Consider the following 20,757-nt stretch of genomic DNA (forward strand, 5'->3'; position numbering starts at 1 on the left):
TCAGGCTTTTGACACTGGCTTTATTAATTCATCAGAAACACGTTACATTATTGCACTAGTATCTCTTTGAACGATACCTGCATCATCTTGTAAAGGTAAGCTGATGATAGACTGGTGTGGAAACTGCATTTACATTGGTTCTCCTACAGTGTCTGTTGCCCAGAAGTGGGAAGTTCTGCAGTGAGAGTTGCAGATGTTGCTAATGTGAGGGGGCAGATGTTTTCAGCCTCACGCTTCAGCCAAATGGGATTCTCCAGGGGGAGTTTTCCGGGCTTTCCCAGTATTGGTCTCTTTAGGAAAGCCCATTCTCCTGGGTTTCGTTGTAACGGGGGTATCATCTGCTTTCTGAGAGGTCTCTTATGCAGGTTGCCCGGCTCATGTTTAGCTCCAGGTGCTGGATCAGCGGCGATGCCATCGCTTGATCTTTTCTTGGAGCTTAGTGCTCGTTTTCTTCACATTGCAAAGCTGGCATTCAGCCTCTGGCCTTCGCTACAGGAACATCACACTTCTTACTATCAAAGAAAAAAAGTCATCTTCCACTGGAGCAGTTTTTAGAAGGTAAATTTAAAGCAAAAAGTCTAGCTGGCCTGTGTCAAACATTCTGAAGATAAATACTACAGGAAATAACTGCAGCCCTGTATAGCTTTACAAGTTTTTTAAATGGAATGAAACCATAATTACATGATTGATACCCCTGGAAGGCAAGTAGCAAGAGCTACGGAAACAGCTGTGTCGGTAGGTGTGGTCTGCTTCCACAACAGAAATCTTACAAAAATCAGCCTAATAACCACTATTATTGGAAAGAACTTTACAGATCTGTGCATTTTAATAGCCAAAGCTTGCAATTGCGTGATTCAGGAGGGAAGGGAGAAGGGACTGACCCAAGTCCACACATGCTCCCTCCATGCACCAACCAAAGCAGGTTGTTGCACCGAGGAAATACACAGTGATTGTTTTGGATGACAAAGGCTTTCCCTCCTCCCTAAAGCAGGTGGGCATCTCCCTCTTGCCCATCCCCCCCGTGACTCCCACTTAGCGGGGGGGCAAAGGCTGCATTTGGAGAGCGTCATAAGTGTCCTTGGTCGCCGCACTGAGTCCCTGAAAAAGAGAAAAAGAGGTACACGTGTGAGTGCTTTAGTTTTCCCTAGCTGACTTGTCAGGAACAGGGTGGCAGGGGCTCGGTAACAAAATTCTAGATTTTTTTTTTTATTTTTTTTCCTACAGAGGTTTTTACTTGTGATTCCTTAGTCTTTGTATGGTGTCAATAGCTATCACTTATTCAGGGTGCATCTTGCCTTCAGGTGACTGTTACCAGCGTGACTACAGCAACTCATCCTAACCAGTCGGAGTACGTTTTATTGGCGTATTATTGACTACCAAGAGCTAACTGGTGCTGGAGTCAGCTTCGGTAACTAAACGAATAGACGTCAGATTCTGAGCTTCGTTCTCTAGATTTCTCCTCTTTAATTTGGAAGGGAAGTCAGGTGCAGCTCTGGGTGAGTTGGCAGCAGGGCTTCAGATGGCTGAGAACCCCGGGAAGCATCTCCTCACACCCCTTCCTGCGACGCAGCAGTCCTCCTCCCGCCAGCCTGCTCTGGTGGTGGGAAGTCGGCTGTAAGGGGCGAGTCACCGACCCCTGCTGCCGCCGTGGCACCCACTGCTCCAAGAGCAGGGCGCTGCAAGACGTGGCGGAGCCACAGGTCAGCCCAGGAGGCCACCAGGGCAGAGGTAACGGTAATGGGGGCTTCTGTGAGTGAGGATTTAGTAAGACAGGTGGCACCTGCTTGTAAAACTTGTAGCTAGCCTTCACTCTGCTATGAATGTAGTGGCACGCCGAGTGTGTTGATAAGATACTGCTGCTTATCAGCTACCTGTGAATATCGCGGCAGAGCAGCTTTTGAGGAAAAGTGCCGTTAGCTACAAACATGCCACATTACAGGAAAACTGCCTGGCACGTCCTGCACCAGAAGGACTTTTTTAATACATACTCTTGTCATTTTGAGATGTCAGTGGCAACGCACAGGCTTCTACAGAAAATAAAATGTATCTTGGAACAGCTGTGCATGGTGGCCCAAATAATGAGGACCCCATGCCCTCCGTTAGGTCTGTGCAGCACTGAAGCTGGCCCCGCACACCAGGGGGCCAGAGGTGCTGACCAGTTTGTACACTGGAGTGAGATGGGCTGAACCACCGCTGCCTGGAGTTACGACAGCGTCGGGCAGCCTGAAGGTTTCTGTTAACCAGCTCGGAGACAGAGCTGCATGCGACATCTGCTGCAGTCCAAAGGTGCTGCTGCAAGATGTAGGACTGTGGAGATGGTTCCTACCAGAGCAGCTCCACAGGCGTTCCTGCCGGTTGTATTTAGAACATGCAGCCACTTTACCGAAGCACCAGCAGTGTGGTCTTTGCCCTGAATCTGAGTAACTGCCCTCGGAAAGGTGCTTTTACAGCTCAGCATCATCCTGCATCACTAACGCTGCGGTCAGGTATGTAAGTAACTACAGGCTCCAGTTAAGCCGTGAAGATAGCTGAGAGGAGCAGCTGCTGGGCATTTGCTTACCTGGTAGACCCCTTCATTCCCTTTGCCTCGCCGCCTCTGCTGCTTTGGGAAAGAAAAACAGCCATAGATTAACGGGGGCTTTCCCAGTTATGCAAGAAGAAAAGAAACCCCTGATTTGCCCCATCCTGTGGCGAGGGTCAGCAGGTGTGCTTGGCCTGGGCACCCTCTGCACTGTGAAATCTGGACCAGCCCAGACGTGCTGCAAGGGCTGTGAAAGAGAAAACAGCAAGGACTGGAAACAAAAGGAAGTTACTTTGGTTTGCCGACATATTTTCCTGTCATACTGTTACAATCCTGCTATTTCTCTGATTTACTGTATGTCTAGAGATTTGGCAGTGTTCCTATAGACACCGGTTGTTTTATGAGCTGAAGGCACACCTGGAAGAAATGGGGCTGCATTTTTTTGAGTTGCTGCATGTCACCTGGTGCCTGAGGGACTCTGCGCTCTGTTGGACAAACGTGGGTAAGCAAGTAAATTCTCCAGCACACGTTTTGTAAGCTTTCTAGATGTTTGAAGGAACTGCAGATAAGGCTGTCTGAGGACAAAGTCACCCAGGATTCAGTGAAACAGGTACTGGGACTGTCACGGTACAAGCAGAGCACACGAACAAGGTCACTCAGACCAGCCGCGTACAAAGAAAAAGGTTCTTGAACCCCCTCGCTGCTGCATTCGCAGGAGCTGCCAGGCAAAGCAGCTGAGCTGTGCACGAGCATCCGACATCCAGGTGAGAAGCAGGGAGAGCAGAGCTCGCAGCCCCCTGGCTGGAGGCTGGCACGTCAGAAGCGCCCCACTGCAGCAGAGCACTGCCTGCGTCACCAACATCTGTCAGGGAGCAGCGCCTGCCACAACTACAACTGCAGCAGCCGGTTAAATGATCACGCGTCTAGAATGGCACAAGGGTTTTGGCGTTCCATCCCCCCAGTAACAGAAACATTCACAAAAACACCGAGCAGCTTCATAAACCCATAGCTCGTAACCTGGGCTTGGCTATGGCAGAGGCTCATTAGAATCAAAAAGGGGAGAGGATTAAATGTCCGTGTTGCTTCAACATTTCTCAACACTCAACTTTGTTTTGAAATGCCCCCATTTTCATGTTGCGGAGGGAAATAAAAAGTTTTGTGTAAGACACTGACATAAAATAGAACCTGTGTAGGTCACAGCAATTTTTCCTTTTGCCATAAGCAGCGTACCCAGAGGGTTTTTTTTCCCACCAGCTTCCCTCCCCCCGCAGTTTGTGCACAGAGCTAAACCCGTCCCTTTGCTGCCAGCCTGCGACGTAACTGCTGCGCTCCTTCCCGAGCATTTGAGAGCGGCGGTGGAGGAAGGAGAATGTTTCCCCCATCACTTCCCTCAAAACGGGCACAGACGCTCCCCGTGCCTATAGAGCAGGGCAGCCTGGACAGCCCGTGGAGGGGAACCGGGAACCTCCCGCTCTGAACTACTCTGCAGGAACATGCTCAGCTAGTGCCAGTTGCCGGGCCACAGGCACTGCAGTGCTTGAAACCAGATGTTTCCTTCATCTGTTCCTCACCCACCTCATACCCTCTGTCCCCTCCGCTGGGGCAGCCGTCAGAATTTTGCTGTCCCAAAGCTGAAATGTTTTCCCTTGACATTGTCAGCCTGCCCAGGGACGCTGCTGCTGTACAGGCGCTTTCTCATAGCGATGGGACAAGGCGGACTGTCCGATCTCCACCTTGTACAGCCACTGCAACGCTACAGCTACACGTCTGACTTACTGCTGCACCAAACACACCGCGTACTGCAGGAAATGGGTACCTGCTGTCAGCTGTGCTTGCAGGTGCTGTGCAACACGGGGACTCCCTTGTGCAAGGCAGCTGGGGCTACCGCTCTGTAAGGGAGCGGCAATGAAGGTTTTTTCATCCCGGGCTTTCACCAGGAAGGAAAGTAGGACTCACCTCTCCCTTCATTCCGATTTCACTGTATGCCTCGCCCATCTTGTCCTTCTGGAGTGACTGCAAGCAGAGAAGGGGTAAGAGTCAGCATGTTAGAAGAATGACTACACTCCAAGCCTGTGCTTCTGGGATTGCCTTGCCTTCAAAACTCCGATATATTCCAGAGAAGGCGGCACAGTGGTGGGACTTGACTGATGTGCATTTAAGTAGATGCTATACATGATCAAACCTGCTTAGCATATCAATACCACCTCAACCCCAAACACTTAAATGATTGTAACTCTACCCTCAGCCAAGTCACTTATCTAGACTGGCGCCAGATACTACAGTCAAAGCTCTCCGAAGAAAAGCTTTAAGCAGCATTTGTTCAGGAGACAAACCCAAACAAGAAGCTCAGGCCCAGAGAAAAGGGAAGTCTAACACTGCAGGGTGAAGGTTAAGAAAGAGGAGCTCTTCCTTCCTCCATCCAGGGAAGCGGTTCCCAAATGCTTATCACCAGCTGTGATCAGAGCGTCTGCTTCAATAACGATGAAGACCAGCCTTGGAAACCAGCTCATTTCTCAGCAAGCACTGAACACCCAGAAAGACCTGAGTTAAGACACGAGCATCAGCATTCATATATCTATCCTTTGGAGCACGGACCACCACATTCGGCCAGAGTTCAATCAATTACATCAAGATGTTCCCAAGCAGCCGCGCTTAGATGCAGTGGCATTTGGCCTTTGTCAGACAGGCTTGAGAACAAGCACATAAAATACTGCAGCACCAGTCACATGGGACGAAGGCTGGTTAGTCACTAATGGCTAATATAAAAGGGATCAGCAGGTGTCTTGATCCAAATCCTTTTCCCCATCTGCCCAGGCATTCAATGTTTTTCTCCTATCACAGAGAAATGAGTAGAAATTTTCTAGCAAAAAAGGAGGGGTAGAAGGGAAGAGAAGTCTTTGAAAGCAGCTGTTAAGGTTGAACCAAGGCTGAAATTGGGCAGGGGGGAAAAAACATCCCTAATGAAATAGAAGCTGCTATTTCCAGCCATCCCTCCCTCTCCTCTCTCTCCACCTCTCACTACTCACGGTGTAGACGGTGTCCTGAGGGTTCTTTCTTCTCTGCTGTAAAACAAAAGAAGTAAGTTGCCCACGTGTTGCACTACCAGCATCCCCCCCCCACCTTGTATGTGCCTGTGCATTTGCTTTAAGGCCCCGCTGCGGCTCGAGGGACGGGCCGTGCCCGTTGCAGCCCACCTTGCCTCCACCCATAAGGCTTTGTTAAGACAACCTGTTCTCTGGAAGTTTGATTTAATTTTAATAATTGATAACACTTAGTTCTTCTCTGCTCAGTCCCTACAGCTGTTGCCTGCAGGCAAGCCCTACACACTGATGCAGGTTTCCCCTCCCTTTTCCTTTGAAACTGTTGGTCTCTGCAGCAGAAACAGTTGTTTTGGCTGCTGCTTTACTTTGTCGGTGCTTGTTTGGCAGCATCACGTGCAGCGAGCTCTTGTGAAACACCCACTCCTGCCTTGCCTGCTCCGCATCCGCCCCAAGGCTGGGTGTCACTTCCTATTCTGGGTGGCTGCAAGTTCTCAGCACAGTGGCTGCGGGGTGGGGGTGCAGGGGGCGAAGATCAAAGGAGAGGGGGGAAGGTTTCCTCTTGTCCCTGCCACGCTGCCAGACGCCTGAGTTACTACACAGATTTTGCCGTTCCCTCTCCAGGAAGGCACTGGTGCTTAGCAAACACGTGACGACTGCCTGCACGTTTAAACAGCGGTTACACATGAGAAGGAAGGAACCAGATCAGAAGTAAAAAGGTGCGTATGTGGGAGGTAGTTACCTGGTGTCTCCCGCCCAGCTCAGGGTCTGCACCTCGCTTTGCCCCCAGAACATCGTATTCATCTCTCTGTCCACGAGACAGTTTCTGAAACAAGTAAGAAGCAATGATGGACATTATGATCATGAGAAAACGTGTCTTGACTTAACGCAGGAAAAGAAAGGGAACCCACCTTGGTGTCCATGAGTACTGTAACCGAGCTAGAAATTATTTCTACCCTTAATGCAACTGTCAACAAAAATGTCTCCGACTAAGCCATGGAAATGACAAACGGTGGGCTGCGCAGCACAGAACCACAAGGCATTGCATCCAGAACCTTTCTTAAGTAGGAATAAGTTGAAAATGAGAGTGCGAGGGGGAAGGTCTCTGACTTTCATGCTTTCTGTCATACTGGTGGGTGAAGATCCATAAGCTTGATTTTTTCATGCAGAACAACTCATCTAAATTTGCGTTGAGAAGCTACAGAAATTTTATGCCCAACACATTTCTTAGGTGGGAAAGGTTACCTTGGAAGAAGGCAAAGGAAAGATTTCAGGTCAGAATAACAGCTGACAGAGTGCTACTGAAAAGGTGACAGGCAACACTTTGAAAAAAATGCATTAGCGTTCATCTATTACACAGTTAAACTCATCACAGGATGTGGCTATGGTCAAAAGCATGAGAGAAAAAAACCCTAAAATACAACTAGACATAGCAAAAATAGCTAGAGTTTAATGGTGCCATGAGTGAGCAATTTAGCTTGGAAGGACAGACAGGATCTTCCATCTGTCCTTTCAGTGCCTGAAGAGCCATCCGCTGCTTGCAGTGACCAGGGCACAGCAGATGGGGTACACCTCTGGTATGATCTAGTACAACAGGTCTGGCTGCAGAGCAACAGGAAAGTCCAGGGCCAGAGACAGCCAAGCTGGGATGACTCAGGCTCCACAAGTTTGATGACACAAGGAGCTACAGCCACCCAAAGCCAGCAATGCAGCGTTCCTGGGCATCTGTCCTTTCTCCAGACCGCATTAAATAACAATCAGCAGCATGGCTTGTGGCATGCCTGTGAGTCACCGGAGGGGTGCAGAGTGGCCCCAGCAGGCGCTGCAAGCTGACTGCAGAGGGCCGGGTGAGCAACTGGGGCGTGCACACCATGTATAACAGTCCGGTGTCTGCACACACACAGCTCTGGCAGGTGGTTTACATGGTGCAGCACACCGAGCACTGCCTCTGAAACAGTCAGGGTTCCTGATATACCTTCAGCTCATTGGATCAAATCAGGAGCCTACAGCCTATCTCTCCATCTAGCATCCAGCCAGATAAGTGACAACAGAAGCTGCCCTTGTCAGGTGTTGATCTTTTCTCCTTACAACTGCCGTGCTGCACACTTGGGTACAGTGCTTTCATTAGCTGGGTCATCCAAAGATTTTCAGATCCACAGGCAATTCACTACCTGTAAGTGCCCGAAAAGGTCTGTCTGGGTAGCAGATTTGAAAACGAACAAAACCCAGTAGTTACTTACATTGTACAGATCATCCTGACCTGGTCGCAGCTGTGGTTGAGAGGCCTGGCTAAGCTGGAAGAGAGAGCATACCGTGAGCAGAGAGACAGTGGCTCCGTTCAGTACGTTCATTCCCCCTCCCCTACAAGTTAGTCATCAGAAACAGGGTAGCCCATAAAGCAGCCCCCTGTGGCACCAGTGGGGCTACAGGCAATTCAAGCCACTGCTGCGCTGGCACTTTATCAGCCAGGGCATTTTACTTGCATGTAACACCAGGTCTCAGCTACACAAAGTATCTGGCGCCACCCCCATACACTGATTTTGCATTCCTGTTGGGTGCATATCATAATCCTGTGCTATCGAAAGGAGCTCCAGCAGGCTCTAAAATCATACCTGCAGCCTGTGTTAAAAAACCCTGGGTATCTGGGGCTGCTAACAACCAAAAGCACCCCCCAAGATCCCAGTCCTCCAGCAAGAGTGCTGCCTGCAAAGTTCCTGGGTGTCCTCGGCTTCAGAGGGCACAGGGGATCCCCGTGCCCCTTGGGAGCAGCACCTGGCTTGCGAGGCTGCGGTGCCACCATGGTAAATTGGTGTAAGTGGCAACTAAGAAGGAGGTAAAGGATTTCCCTTCTGTAGCTACTCTTTGGCACAGCTGCTCACAATATTTATGAGCGGTCAACTGCTAAGCCAAACTTTCAGGTAAAAAAGGGCAGTTTTAGGTCAGTGAGAACAAATGCTTTGTGTTCCAGTCTTTAAAAAACAAAGGCATCAAACTACAGTCTGCATTGCTTTAGCCTTCTTGAGTTATTATCATATGTTAAATTCTTTATTAAAAGTTACTTTCTAGCTAGGTTTCTATTTAGGCATAGGATAAACTTGCCTTTCTTTTTTAAAATCATATTTAAGTTACCTCCCTGAACCTTTGGTGGGACCAGTAATTTACCAAGCATCTAATCCATGTTTCTTGCAACGGAGCCTAAATGTTCATGTGCATTGGCCATGTGCTCCATCAACAAAAAACTCCCAACAGAGCCCCAGAGACGAGGCTATGCTCTTGGCAAAAGTCTCCACAAACAATTCCTTCGGCCAGGAGATGAGGTGAGAGATACCACAGCTCTGAAGATTTGTTGAAAAGTCCTAGGTCTGGGACAAGACCAAGACCCCCTTGGAAGATGCTCCGCTAGCTTCTTGGTGCTTTACGGTGGCATTTCAGCTGCAACGCCTCTGCTGCTTTCAGCTGCGAGGCTCCAGTGTAACCACAGGCACGGCTTTCCCCTTCCTTCTACTGCCTTTCCTCGTGCAGCAGCTTACTCGCTGCAGCTGAACACGATGCACGTTACCAGCAAACAGCTAGGCACACCAGGAGGACAGCGAGCCCTCCCAGACCTAGAGGGGAGGGATGCTGCCTCTGACCAGGAGCCATTTCCAGCTCCAGCTCTGCCCCCACAGGGAGCACCAGCGGAGAGACCCCACTAGCTGCTGCCCCCATGGCAGCAAACTCCAGACACGCTCTGGCTGGGGGAGGAAGAGTGGCTGGCAAGCGCACGGCAGCTCCCTGTGCCGGCTTCACGCTCCTCCTTGGATGCTTTGCTGAGCCCCCCTTACCCACCGCGCTCCTGGCCACAGCAGCAGCAGGCAGGGCACAGAGCTCCTGCCTGCAGGGACAACGCAAGCTCTGCACGCCCCAGCAGCCTCCAGAACACTTCAAGTCCCAGAGCAGCACTTTCATCTGCAAGTCAGAATTTACACTGGCAAGAAAAAAGGCTTCTCCCTTACTGTTACCAAATTCTGCTCCTTTCCTCCAAACATCCCTCCCTCCCTCTGGGTTCAGCACTGGCTTTGCAGTCCTGAGAGAAGATCCCACTGCTGAGCCAGTGGGGCACCAGTAGCAGTGCTACATCACCCCATCAGGGCTCCTGCCGGTGATCTCAGCTGTGACCCGGCAAGAAGCAAGGTGAGATCCCAAGTGCAGCAAGCCTTTGCTTCTGGAGGAAGCTGAGCCACATGTACAGGGAGCGGTCAAGACACCTTTTCACCTCCTAAGGCTTGGTGGAAAGCACCATTGCACTGGAGTGCCCTGTGCTGGAGAGAGGCAGGTAACTCCTCTCCTACAATTAGCAGAGCTCGCAGAGCACGTATGTGTCTGGAAAGGGACATACCTCCGTTGCGTTACGTTGTCTTCTTCCACAGAAGTGCACTAAAGCCACTAAGTGTCTCCCTAGATGCTGAACAGCTGCTGGATGGTAACAACAGCCCATCAAGCTGTGTCCGTCCTGTCTCCCTGACTCCTCTCCTGTGGCTGTTGGGGTTGTATCGTTTGCATCACCACACTCATACTATCGAAGAAGTTTGATTTATTGAGGTATTTTAATACATCTTTTACAAGCTTAGCATTTATCCTGAATTTTCTGTATATCCCCTCCTCTCTTTCCAATGACAAAGCAGCAGAATAAACCACATCACTATTGATCAGGCATTTCCCAGGTGCAATATCCAGAATCTCTTCATCCATAACTGCAGCATCAAAACACCCTCGTAATACTCTCTTCCTCAACTTTCATGAGCCTCAGAAAGAACTCCCCCAGATTGCTCAGGTTAGCACCAGAAAAGGAGGGAAGTAAAATACCAAAAAAGAGCAAACAAAAAAATAAAAGGTCTTCTTCTAAGAAACATGCTTCCCCTCCACCCCCACTTTCCAGCTCAGACCAACTTGTTTACACCACCAAAGCCAAATGCATCAGTGTTTGGATAGACTGACCTTTGTTTTCACAAAAAGGGCTGTCATGATGACTGCGTAAATGAAGAGGAATCCGTCCAGTAAGTAGCAGAGTCTTGGGTCTGTCAGTCCAAGAACTGGTACAGCATCTGTACAGAAACATCAGACACATCAACGAACAAGGGCATTTGTATCACTGGGTGCTTGACGACATAAATGTGGCAGTGCTGCATAGTGCTTCATGAAAAAACAGCCAGTATGAGGGCAAGCCTGTCCATTTGCAATGGAGATGTAAATCTGAATAAGCATCATAGGATTAATTAGGTCAGAAGGCATCACTGCAGGTCCAACCCTCTCTCTAAACAGGGTCAGTTAGAGCAGCCTGTCCAGGACCTCAGCCAGCTGGGTTAGGGCATCTCCAAGGATGGAATCATTTGTAACCTCCCTCAACCAATACAGGACATTTTTCCCAGAGTATCCCAACCCTCAGAGTCTGGGCTCTGCTCCCTGCGGCTCGCAGGGATGGGTCAGGGAGCAAGCGCAGGATCTGCATGGAGTTAGTCAAGGATTGCTAACACCACAGTTACTCCAAGAAAGCCTCACACAGATTTATCTTCTGGGAAAACCCAGCAGCATCTCCTGTAGGGATTCATTACTGGGCCTGGTTAGGGGTTCCTTCATCTACTGAAACTTGTGTATGTATAACAAAATATGTCCATTTGGACAAAATTTTAGAGAAGGGCTTCTCAGGACGAAATTTTGTGTTAAATGTAAAGAAAGATTGACACCGCCATAGTCATCCAGAGATCCAGGCTGAAATTGCTATTCTATTTTATTCAGAAGAGGAATCTGAAGGTGTATCTCCTGTATCCCAGCTTATATATTGTAGCCATAAAGCTGCAGTGTCTTCTGTGTGAGAGTTCTCTTGGGCTTCCAGTTTGGGGATGTTGGAGACCATTAATCGTGAGAAGAGAGCTATGGGCAGGAGAGACAGACTTTCAACCCCAGAGATCAGGACACATCCGTAAGATACCCCTGAGACACCCTGATATGCTTTCAGTTTGAGAGGAGGATTTTAAACCTGAATTCCCTGCACGGGAACCTCAACTGGCTGCCTCTTGTTGGATGGATCACACCCGAAAGAGTTTTATTTTGTATTTGTTTTTAAAAGAAGTGTTAAAATTTTTCTGAGGGAGAAAAATCTACTACTACCCTAATTGAGAGCTCAATAAAATTGTTACTCAGAAGATGTTGATGTTAATTTCCTAATCAACATTTCGTATGTTTATACTCTGACCGCATCAAGCAAGGCACAGAATATTATTGGTCTTCAGCAGCTAAAACTGATGAAACTGCCCCTGTATCAGTTCATAAACACTTTGTAAGTTCACAAATGTAACTAAAAAAAACAAAAAACCCCATTTAAAAAAAAAACCAAACAAACCAACGACAAACCAAGCATCAACCAGTGAAAGCAATTCAGGTCAAGAAGTCTAAGTCACTACAGATCCAATATACAGCTCCAGGTCCATCCCTAAGGGAAAAACTATTGCACATTTACTTAAAAAAAAAATCACTTCAAAATTAATCTGAGATGTGTGTTGTACAAAGAATTAGAGTTCAAAAGAGAAAGACAAGAATAACCAAGAGCCTGTGAAGCCCTTCAATGAAGATAAATTGAGAAGAATTGGTACGATTAATCTCTTTCCTAAGGCAAAGTACGGCAATTCTTATTAACTACATGTGATGGAGGGTAGTTGAACCACTCAGCGCAGCGCTTCAAGGTGCAGTTACTCCAGCACTGAGTGTGAGACGCTTCTGCATGCTAGGGTTTCTCCCTGGCCCATCAGGAGGAATTTCTGATTTCATTACAAGAAACTTGCAGATAACATTCAACGAGTACACACTCACTGCTGTAAGGAAGTCTCCTTTGCAGAAATAAAGTTAATGATGATGGCCCGTCGCACTGCTCAAGTGTGCAATTTGTATAAAGTGTGACTGAAAAGCCGTGCCTGGATACATGGTAATGTAATTGTAAATTCTCTGAGAGCCTAACACAACCAGAAAAAAACCCAACCATTTCCAAACAGCACATTTGTTTGCTAGCTAGAACTAGGAGGTCACATTCTTTTGTTTAAAAATCATGCATTTAGAAACAAATCCATAGAAATAAATTAAGATTAAGTTTCTAGATGGTTTTCCTTCTTCCCCTCCTCTTTCTATTATTTTAAAAAGAAGGTTCAAGGCATTTTATAAACAATAACCTTCACCACATTTTTTCCAGGATTATAAAACTTAATGTACATGGGGTAAATGCACAGAGGGAGATTAAGTTATTTGCCCACCGTTGTATATTAAACCAACAAACAAACCAAGATTAGTTTCCTAGAGGTTTGCTTCCAGTTAGTCACAGGACAACATTTCATGCCAGAGTTGGATCAACACAAAACCAGTTTGACTCTGATTGGACTGGTAGCTAAAACGCAGCATGGGGGAATCCAGCTGTACAGCATCCGGAGGTGATTTGTTTATAGCAGTAATTCAGGTGCCTTAGCCCAGCGCAGCAGTCTGCCCCAGCGTACCCCAACCTCAAGCGGGATGTGTCCAGTGGCAGCTCAGGGTTTTCCAGCCCTGTGCCCAGATCAGAAATACCGTGTGAGAAAGTTGAGCAGCCAAGCACAGAGCCAGGAAGCCAGGGGCTATATGAGATACTGCTGAAGGTGGCTTTGGGGATCCTGGCCCTGACTCCCCTCTTCCCATCCCAAGGCAGGGCGTGCTCACACCATCATCTCAAGTCCAGTATTTCTCCAGCACTAATAAACTCCCCAGACCAGGAGGAGCTCAAGCAGGAGATGCAGAGGACTATGGAGACATCAAGAGTGTAGGGGACTTAGTTGTACCTCCATATCAGCTGTGGTCAACCTTCGCTGACTGTGGAGCCGCCCAAGTGCCTACGCAGTGCTGATCTGGGGCAGCCTGGCCTCTGGCACCCCAGGTGATGGATTAAAGCTGTTTGACGAGGTAAATCCTGTAAAACATAGTCTGGCTGTGATGGTTCCTGGAAAAATATGTGTTGAGACAGAGGTAAAGTCCAACGTTTAGAAAAAACCCAAGAAAAATAATTAGTTCATGTCTTTTCCTTCCTTAATATGCTCGATTTCTGTATTCTTTAAAAAAAAAGAAAAAGGTACAAATCACCTTCTAAATAATGGCCTTTACAGTAGCTTCCCAGATCAGAAAGCGAGAGAGAGAAAAAGACAAAAGTACAAAGCCTATTGAAACAAAGGTCAAAGAGACACGAAGTGTAACGAACGAGTAGCTGCTAAAACAGCCTCCGTCCATGTGAACAGGATCAGCTTTGGCTTTTAAATCACCACAGGAGGGGTTTCTGCCTCCTCAATATTTGCACAACACGCACAAACAGAAGACCAGTCCCTTAGGCACCACCAAAACGTACTCTCTGCCCTTCATGAACCTCGAGCTGCGGTTTGGGGGGCTGAGGTCAAGGTCACGCTGCTGCAGTGGATGGGCTGATGATGGGAGCTGGGCAGAGCCAAGCCTGCCAGGCTTGAGGGAGCCGTCACACTCAGCAAAGCACAAACAATAAACATTTCACTGATAATCCCCACTCCGTTAACCTTACAGTTTACCCAGTAGCTACTGCGAGTTGCACAGCATCTTTTCAATATTCATATACCGGTGTTTTACCCCTCCAAATTTCAGCAGTCCAGTAATATACAGCAGGGTTGTAAAGCGAGATGTCGCACAGCTCATGTCGTGTCACGGGCGGGTGGGGAATACAGTTACGTTGCATTGTAAATGATAGCAAGTTTACTGCTTAAATGCGGCTCAGGCAAACAGCATCTTTCTCTCCAGGCATCAAAAAGGAGTTGAATCACAAGACGACATATAGGTACACAAATACACAAGGGCTTAAGGATGAGGTCAAAGTGGTGCTCTTGCCCAGGGGAAAGCAAGCTCTGAAGGAATGACAATTAGAAAGTTTGCACTTACTCTTGTTCACCGTGTGCTCCTATGCAAGTAGCTGCACAGGTTAGTTCTCCCGTTGCACAGGGGGGATGAAATTTACTCATAGACCGCCAGGACGTTAAGGAAAACCAGAAAAAAACTATGCAACTTACAGTATGAGGTAATTACTCTTTTTTTTTAAGGAGTTTTTACAGGAGAAGCTTTGGAAAACTTTGTACAAGGGGATGATATGGGCTGTGTAAGGGCTGGCAGAGCCATAGAAGCAGATGAAGCAGCAGGAAAGAAGACAGTCAGTAAGGGGAGTACTGCTGCGTTTCATGACGAGGTTGCCAGCCCTTCTCAGTGTTACACCCTAGGTGCCTGCCACCACATTTGGGACTCTTTCCCAACTACGCTTCTGCAGCTGAGAAGTTTCTTCCCAACACCTCCTCTTTCCAAAGCCTGGGCTTCTGTTCCCCTCTTCCCCTCTCCTCCCACGCAGCTCTGCAGCCCTGCCCTACGCCCGGGCACTCTCCTGCTGCTGCAGGTCTGTGCACGCACGCGCCCCGACCCCGGGCTGGCACACCTCCCTCACCCTGCCCCCCGTTCACATCCCTGCAACAACCTCCTGCCACCTTTTACGTTTTAAAATATGGTGGTGGTGGGATAATAAAGCCATTCACACCAGCTGCTACTGACAGGCGAGTGAGAGCAAACCCTCTAGCAAGAGACTGACAGCAACCCCGGTAGCCGAAGGAGAGGAAGCCCAGGGGTCAGCGAGGAAGGCCGTGCTGCGGGCACCCCCCTTGCGAGCACTGCGTGGCAGCCCCCCCTGTGCACTGTGGTTTCGGAGAACAGTTTCCACACCTCGGCTCAGGCCCAGCACCAGCTTTCCTGTATGTGGCTGCGGGTGTATCTCCAGCCACCTGCCCACCTGCTGCCTGCATGCACTGTCTGCTTCAGGCTCGGAGGCAGCCGGGGAGCCCCAAAACCCATGTCCAGACACATTCGCCCCGCTCCAAAACATGGCACGATCTGCAGATGTTGCACCTCGAGGCTGCCCGGGACCCGGTGGCCCAACACCACCGGTCCCAACTGGGATCTGCTGAAGCGAATCACTGAAACACAGCCTGGACTCTTAAAACACACCAGTGCATATTTTTTAAATAGGATTTTTCCCTTCCAGCATTTTTAGTGTGCATCTGGATTGAGTTAGGCCATGGTTCTTGGTAATAGTTTAGGAAATACAAGACCATAAAAGCTGAACTACTTGTAAATTCAGATCAAATCTGTCCCCTATAAAATTTTCTCTCTCTCATGGCCCTCATCAAGTGATTCATTTAAGAGTTTTATTTTTAGGGGTTACCGAAATTCACTAACACAGTTATAAATGAAGAGTTTTATCTTCCCTAAAACTGAATTTCTCAGTGAAGCCCATGAAAACCAAACCCAGCACGACAGATTTATTGATGCAACTGCAGTTACATACAAAGGTGTTTAAAGGCAGAAACTGCCACAGCTACATGCCGGCGCGAAGCAGGCAGCATTTCTGAGATGCCACTGTCCTCTACCGAGCAGTGATGCGAAGGACTGACAGTTGTTGCATGCAATTCCTGTCTCTTCTACCCCTTACCTTCCAAAAACCTCTTGCTGCAGGTTTGTGTTTCCAGACACCCACCCCGGGGACAGACTTTCACAGCCGGGGTGCCACTGTCACCATACCGCACATCAGGCACCCACTTTCTTTACGGAGGTCAAATGTGAAGGAGATGCCAGGTGTGATGGATCTTGCCTCCTGCCACTGTCTGAAAGAGAGATGCTGAACCCAGCACAGCTGCCTGGACTTGGGGCAGAAAGGGAAGAGATGTGAGCACCCAGCATGGTGCTTCACTTCCAGTGCATAAAGGCTGGCATCTGAAGAGACAGTCCAGACTAAATGCCTAAAAATTAGCTACCTAAAATTTTGAAAGACAATCCTGTTCATAAAGAATGTATCTATCCTGGGGTTTATTTATTGATAATTACCTGTTTCTATGGTTTTTAATCATAGATAAAAATAAAGAAACAAACCTGGGACACCCCAGACTGAAGAAGTAGAGGACAAATCCTCCTTCCCTCGCAGAAGGAAGAGGCTCCTCAATGCCATTGTTTGGGCATATCGATGGAAAAATCTGAGCAAAAACAACTGAGGGAAGAAAAGGCTTGGATTATACCAGCATGGTGTATTGACAGGTTTGATGTGCTTGGCAGCCACTTAATAGAAATGAGTGAAGTGAAAGGCATCCCTTGCATCGAACCAAGTGTGTGAAGTCAGGAGACTTCTCCATTTATGCAGAGCCTAAAAATAGTCCTGTTGATCATTAAATTGTATTAAGATTACAGAGCCAAGTAACACTTTCAACATAAAACTTCCCCACTACCATACTTGCAAACCTTGGGTTTGCAGCCAAGGAGAGCCAGCAGGCTCTTAACACAGGAAGAAACAATAACCCCACCGCAGAAAATGCCGTTGAGCTTACTGCCTGAAAAAATGTCCAGGTTTGTCTTTTCATACCAGCCACCTGCCTTGGCAAAAAAAGTTACAAACTTTTTACACTACTGGTTGGGTTTTTTTCTCCTTACCACCAGTTGGAGCACTGAGGAAGATTTCAGTATTTGTCATCAATACACCATTCATGTATTTATGAAACACAACACAGCTGAAAGTACAGCTCATGCCCATGAAGTTCAACATTATCGTTTGCTGTTGTCCTCAGCCTTAAAGCCAAGGAGCAAACTGCTGATATGATCAGGATTCAGGTTACAATGCCAGACATCAGACAGCCACAATTACATTTAAAAAAGGAAAGCATTTTAGGTCATTAACTTCCCCCTTTTTTATGCCAAAGATTGTTAGTGCTATGGAAACATGAGGTCAAGTTAAGGTGCTTTAAGGTCCTCGTGAGCCCTTCATTGTCCTTCTAGGAGCCCTTTCAGGAAGGCACTTTCACAAAGCTGAAATAGTACAAGTTTTCTTCGGATTTATTTGGGAGGAAAGTGATTCAAAAGAAGGTAAATATTATAGTGCCACAAAGAGCCAAACATTTTCTAGCATATCATGGAATTAAGACTCTAATAAAAAGTCCAGGGTACTGTAACAGGAGCAGGACAGGAAGATCTCCAACAGCTGTCTGATTTGTGGGAAGAGGACCAGGTGTGCACAAAGCAATAAATGGTCTACCTTTCCAGTCTGAAGGCAAAGAAGACTAACTTTGAACATATCATTAAATAAGGTGATCTTTTGCCCTCCAAATCCTTCCATGCCTCGTCAGAAACAAAAAGGAGGGGAGTGTCTTGCTCATCTCTGGAAGGGGACTCCTTGCTTCATCAAAACAGCCAGTCATTCTCAGAAAAAGCAACTGCTTTCACTTCTCAGTTTTGCAAGAACTTGGTACAAAGGGCTTTCCTGAAGCAAACCTGATGTTGTCTTCTAGCGGCAGTAAATCATGCACAGGGCAACTGCAGAACCTGGATATCCAACAAGCTGAGGTGACAGATGCAAGCCATGCAGCTCTTTCAGCTTTTGTAGGGGTTTCAGGTTAGACACTTGCTTTTACTAGCCCTGTCTTCAACCGGGGGTAGCGGAAGTTTAGCCTAGTTAATGCAAAAGGTGTTCCCCGCTGTAAATTTTCTATTGTCTAATCCAGTCTGATGTTAAGTGTCCCAAGAGGCAAAACTTATTATTCAAATGGTTGTTTCTAGGTTACTTACCCCTTCCCCTACCAATTCCGTCTGTGCATCCAACAACAGTAACTCACCCCAGACTGATTTACTATTAGGTGGCCTTTTCACGTTTACCTTTTACAACCCAATGCAACGATGGAGGACTACTTAAAAGAATTCAGTCTACACAGCTCACCGGGAATCCCGAAGAGAGTACATGCTGCAAGGCTGAAGAAAGAGACACTAAGTCAGACACAAGATGCTGTTGATTGCAATCAAATGTGTTTCTCCGTTCAGAGAGCACCTCACAGACGTGGCAGACTTTTCCCTAGCACTTCAAATTTGCACTTTTAAGTTAGACTTTACAAAAAGCAGTGGTTATGCTAAACAGCTTGCAGCTAGCTCACTGCTGTGGCTCCAGTAATCAAATATACTGATAACATGAAGAATGGTTTCCAACTGGGAGATTTATAAGGCACCCCCCACTCCCTTTTATCTTAGTTTCAGGCTTTTGAAAGTCATTAAGCTGATGTTGGCTATCACTATTGGCGGGAAATGGCTTTCTGCTAGCTGAGTAATAAAGTAATAGGAATACCTGAGAACAAAATATTCAGAATCAGTCAGCAAGCACACTTATCAGTGCATTTTCTTGTCTTAGTGCAGGAAGGGACTACTCTGATTCCACAGCTCATGCCAAACTAAGTGGAGACATGCAGAAGCCCAGCAAGAGACTCCACAAGGCTCAGCTCGTGTCTAAGTGGCGAGATGCACAAGCCCAAAAAGAGACTCCACAAGGCTGTTTCGTCTCAGACTGAGCTCAGTTGCAACCCTCTTGATCACCTACAAGCAGAGAAGTGGGGAACTTTTCCATCACAGCGATGCAAGCTATGGGTGGAGGTGCCAGAGGGAGAATTGCAGCTACAAGGCTATTTAAATAAGTCAGTCCATAGGCAAGTCCTTGCGTTGCAGCCAACGTGGACCGAAGCCATAACAATGACAGGAGCTGTCCCTGATGGATGGTCAAAGCCATGACTGTACAGCCATCACAGCTAATCCTACTGGGATGAAAGCAGTTTTTCTTTCCTTTCTCCAGGATCAGTTTCCACTTAAGCTCACTGACAGCACCAGATCTAACCCATGGCAAAAGAGCCAGGGTCAGGAAGGGCACCAAACCCCCAGTAATGCAAACCATCCACTTTTTTAGGTTAAACCTGTAGCAATATTTTGCAAAACCCAGGTAGCTGTCATCCAAGGCTTTCAACACATTCCTCATATAATGGATTTCGGCAGATAAATATCGTGACTGAATCATAAGGAAGGCAGACATATGCACAGCTATGGAAAGGCTGCAAGATTTACTTCTGCTCATCCAGCAGGACAACTGGGAGCAGACTGTTTTAAGACTTGTGAAATCTCAAGATGTTTCATTGCAGTCCCTGCATAGACATCCACTTGCAAGAAGGCTGCTGAGAGCGAAGAAATTACTAGTGAAGCTTGGTGTCAAGCAGAGAAACAGTTAAATCCTCTTACAGAGGCAGTGGCGGCCTCAGGTTATCAGGCAGGAAGAAGGTTATACCGGCCCCAGCATCTGAGGCTCCTTAGGCTGTAGTAGCTACACACATTGCGGAGGGAGAGGTTTCAGAGCAGGCCTTTAGTCCCCTGCTACTGACCCACTTAATGGAGAGCCATACATGTCATGTCCTGCCTCTGCTAGAAGATGCATAGACAAAAATACCCCCATGCAGCAGTTCCGTACCGAATAAAAAAGAAGGTTGATTAAGGATTTGTGTAATATTAGTTCCCTGCATATTCTTTTTGCAGCATTGCTCACCAAAGCTTTGCAATAATAATAAAACCACCACTGGGGAATATTCCACTCTGAAAACAACACTCTGAACATGAAGCGTTTCACAGGCCTCATAAAAAAAGCCAACAGACAAGCTATCACAAAATGGAAATATCGCAACAAACCTTGTCTGGGTCCTCGCCGGAGCCCTTCAGCAAAGGGTCTCGGAACAAACCCTAACTCTGCTGACACTCATAAATCCCCCTTGAGAAAAGAAGGAATCACTTCTTCCATCTCCAAAATGTTCTTCCTCTAATTTGGGAGATTTCACATTTTCATAGCATGTAGCAACCATACATCTAGAATTTTATGGCAAATACAACAGTGCTAATGGGAACAGGCATTAGTCATGGTCTGCAAGTGGGGCGCAGGGGCATGGCTTTATGTCCCCATTAACACCTCGCTGCTGAGTCCTGTGCTCTTCTCTCAAGTGATCTAACTGCGGTTGGTACACCTCCATCACTACATTTTATTACAAGCCACCTGAGGGATTATACTTAATTTTAGAAAACCATATCTCAGATTGTATTACAGGATAAGAAAAAACATGGCTCTATTTTGAGACATAGTTTCTCACGCATTGGTAGGAAATGGCAAATACGAAGAGTCTATATATAGATTTTGACTGAATTAAGGCCTGCAAAAAGAAGTGCATTCAGGAGTGGGGGGGGCATAGGAGGACAAAAATTCCTTGCCATTAAAGCTATTGCGTAAAGTCATTATTTTGCTGCCCATAAGAGTAACAC

At 47.4% G+C, this 20,757-nt stretch overlaps 1 protein-coding gene across 3 annotated transcripts in view; it reads right to left on the bottom strand.

Annotated features, from left to right (window-relative positions):
• The window catches only part of CD247 (CD247 molecule), a 59,087-nt gene continuing 38,330 nt past the window's right edge, over positions 1–20,757 (bottom strand). Inside the window, exons 1-8 of one of the 3 annotated variants that reach the window (XM_037378059.1) lie at positions 13,395–13,525; positions 10,537–10,643; positions 7,800–7,853; positions 6,302–6,385; positions 5,548–5,583; positions 4,478–4,534; positions 2,561–2,602; positions 1–1,098 (exon numbers count right to left, since the gene is read on the bottom strand). In XM_037378059.1, coding sequence (XP_037233956.1) covers positions 1,033–1,098; positions 2,561–2,602; positions 4,478–4,534; positions 5,548–5,583; positions 6,302–6,385; positions 7,800–7,853; positions 10,537–10,563 — 366 coding nt within the window. In that variant the 5' untranslated portion in view covers positions 10,564–10,643; positions 13,395–13,525 and the 3' untranslated portion in view covers positions 1–1,032. Of the gene's footprint in view, positions 1,099–2,560; positions 2,603–4,477; positions 4,535–5,547; positions 5,584–6,301; positions 6,386–7,799; positions 7,854–10,536; positions 10,644–13,394; positions 13,526–20,757 lie in introns of those variants that run through there. The other 2 variants (XM_037378057.1, XM_037378058.1) reach the window with 2 other exon arrangements.

This window comes from Falco rusticolus, chromosome 2, assembly GCF_015220075.1.
Source record: "Falco rusticolus isolate bFalRus1 chromosome 2, bFalRus1.pri, whole genome shotgun sequence".
Taxonomy (NCBI): Eukaryota; Metazoa; Chordata; class Aves; order Falconiformes; family Falconidae; genus Falco; species Falco rusticolus.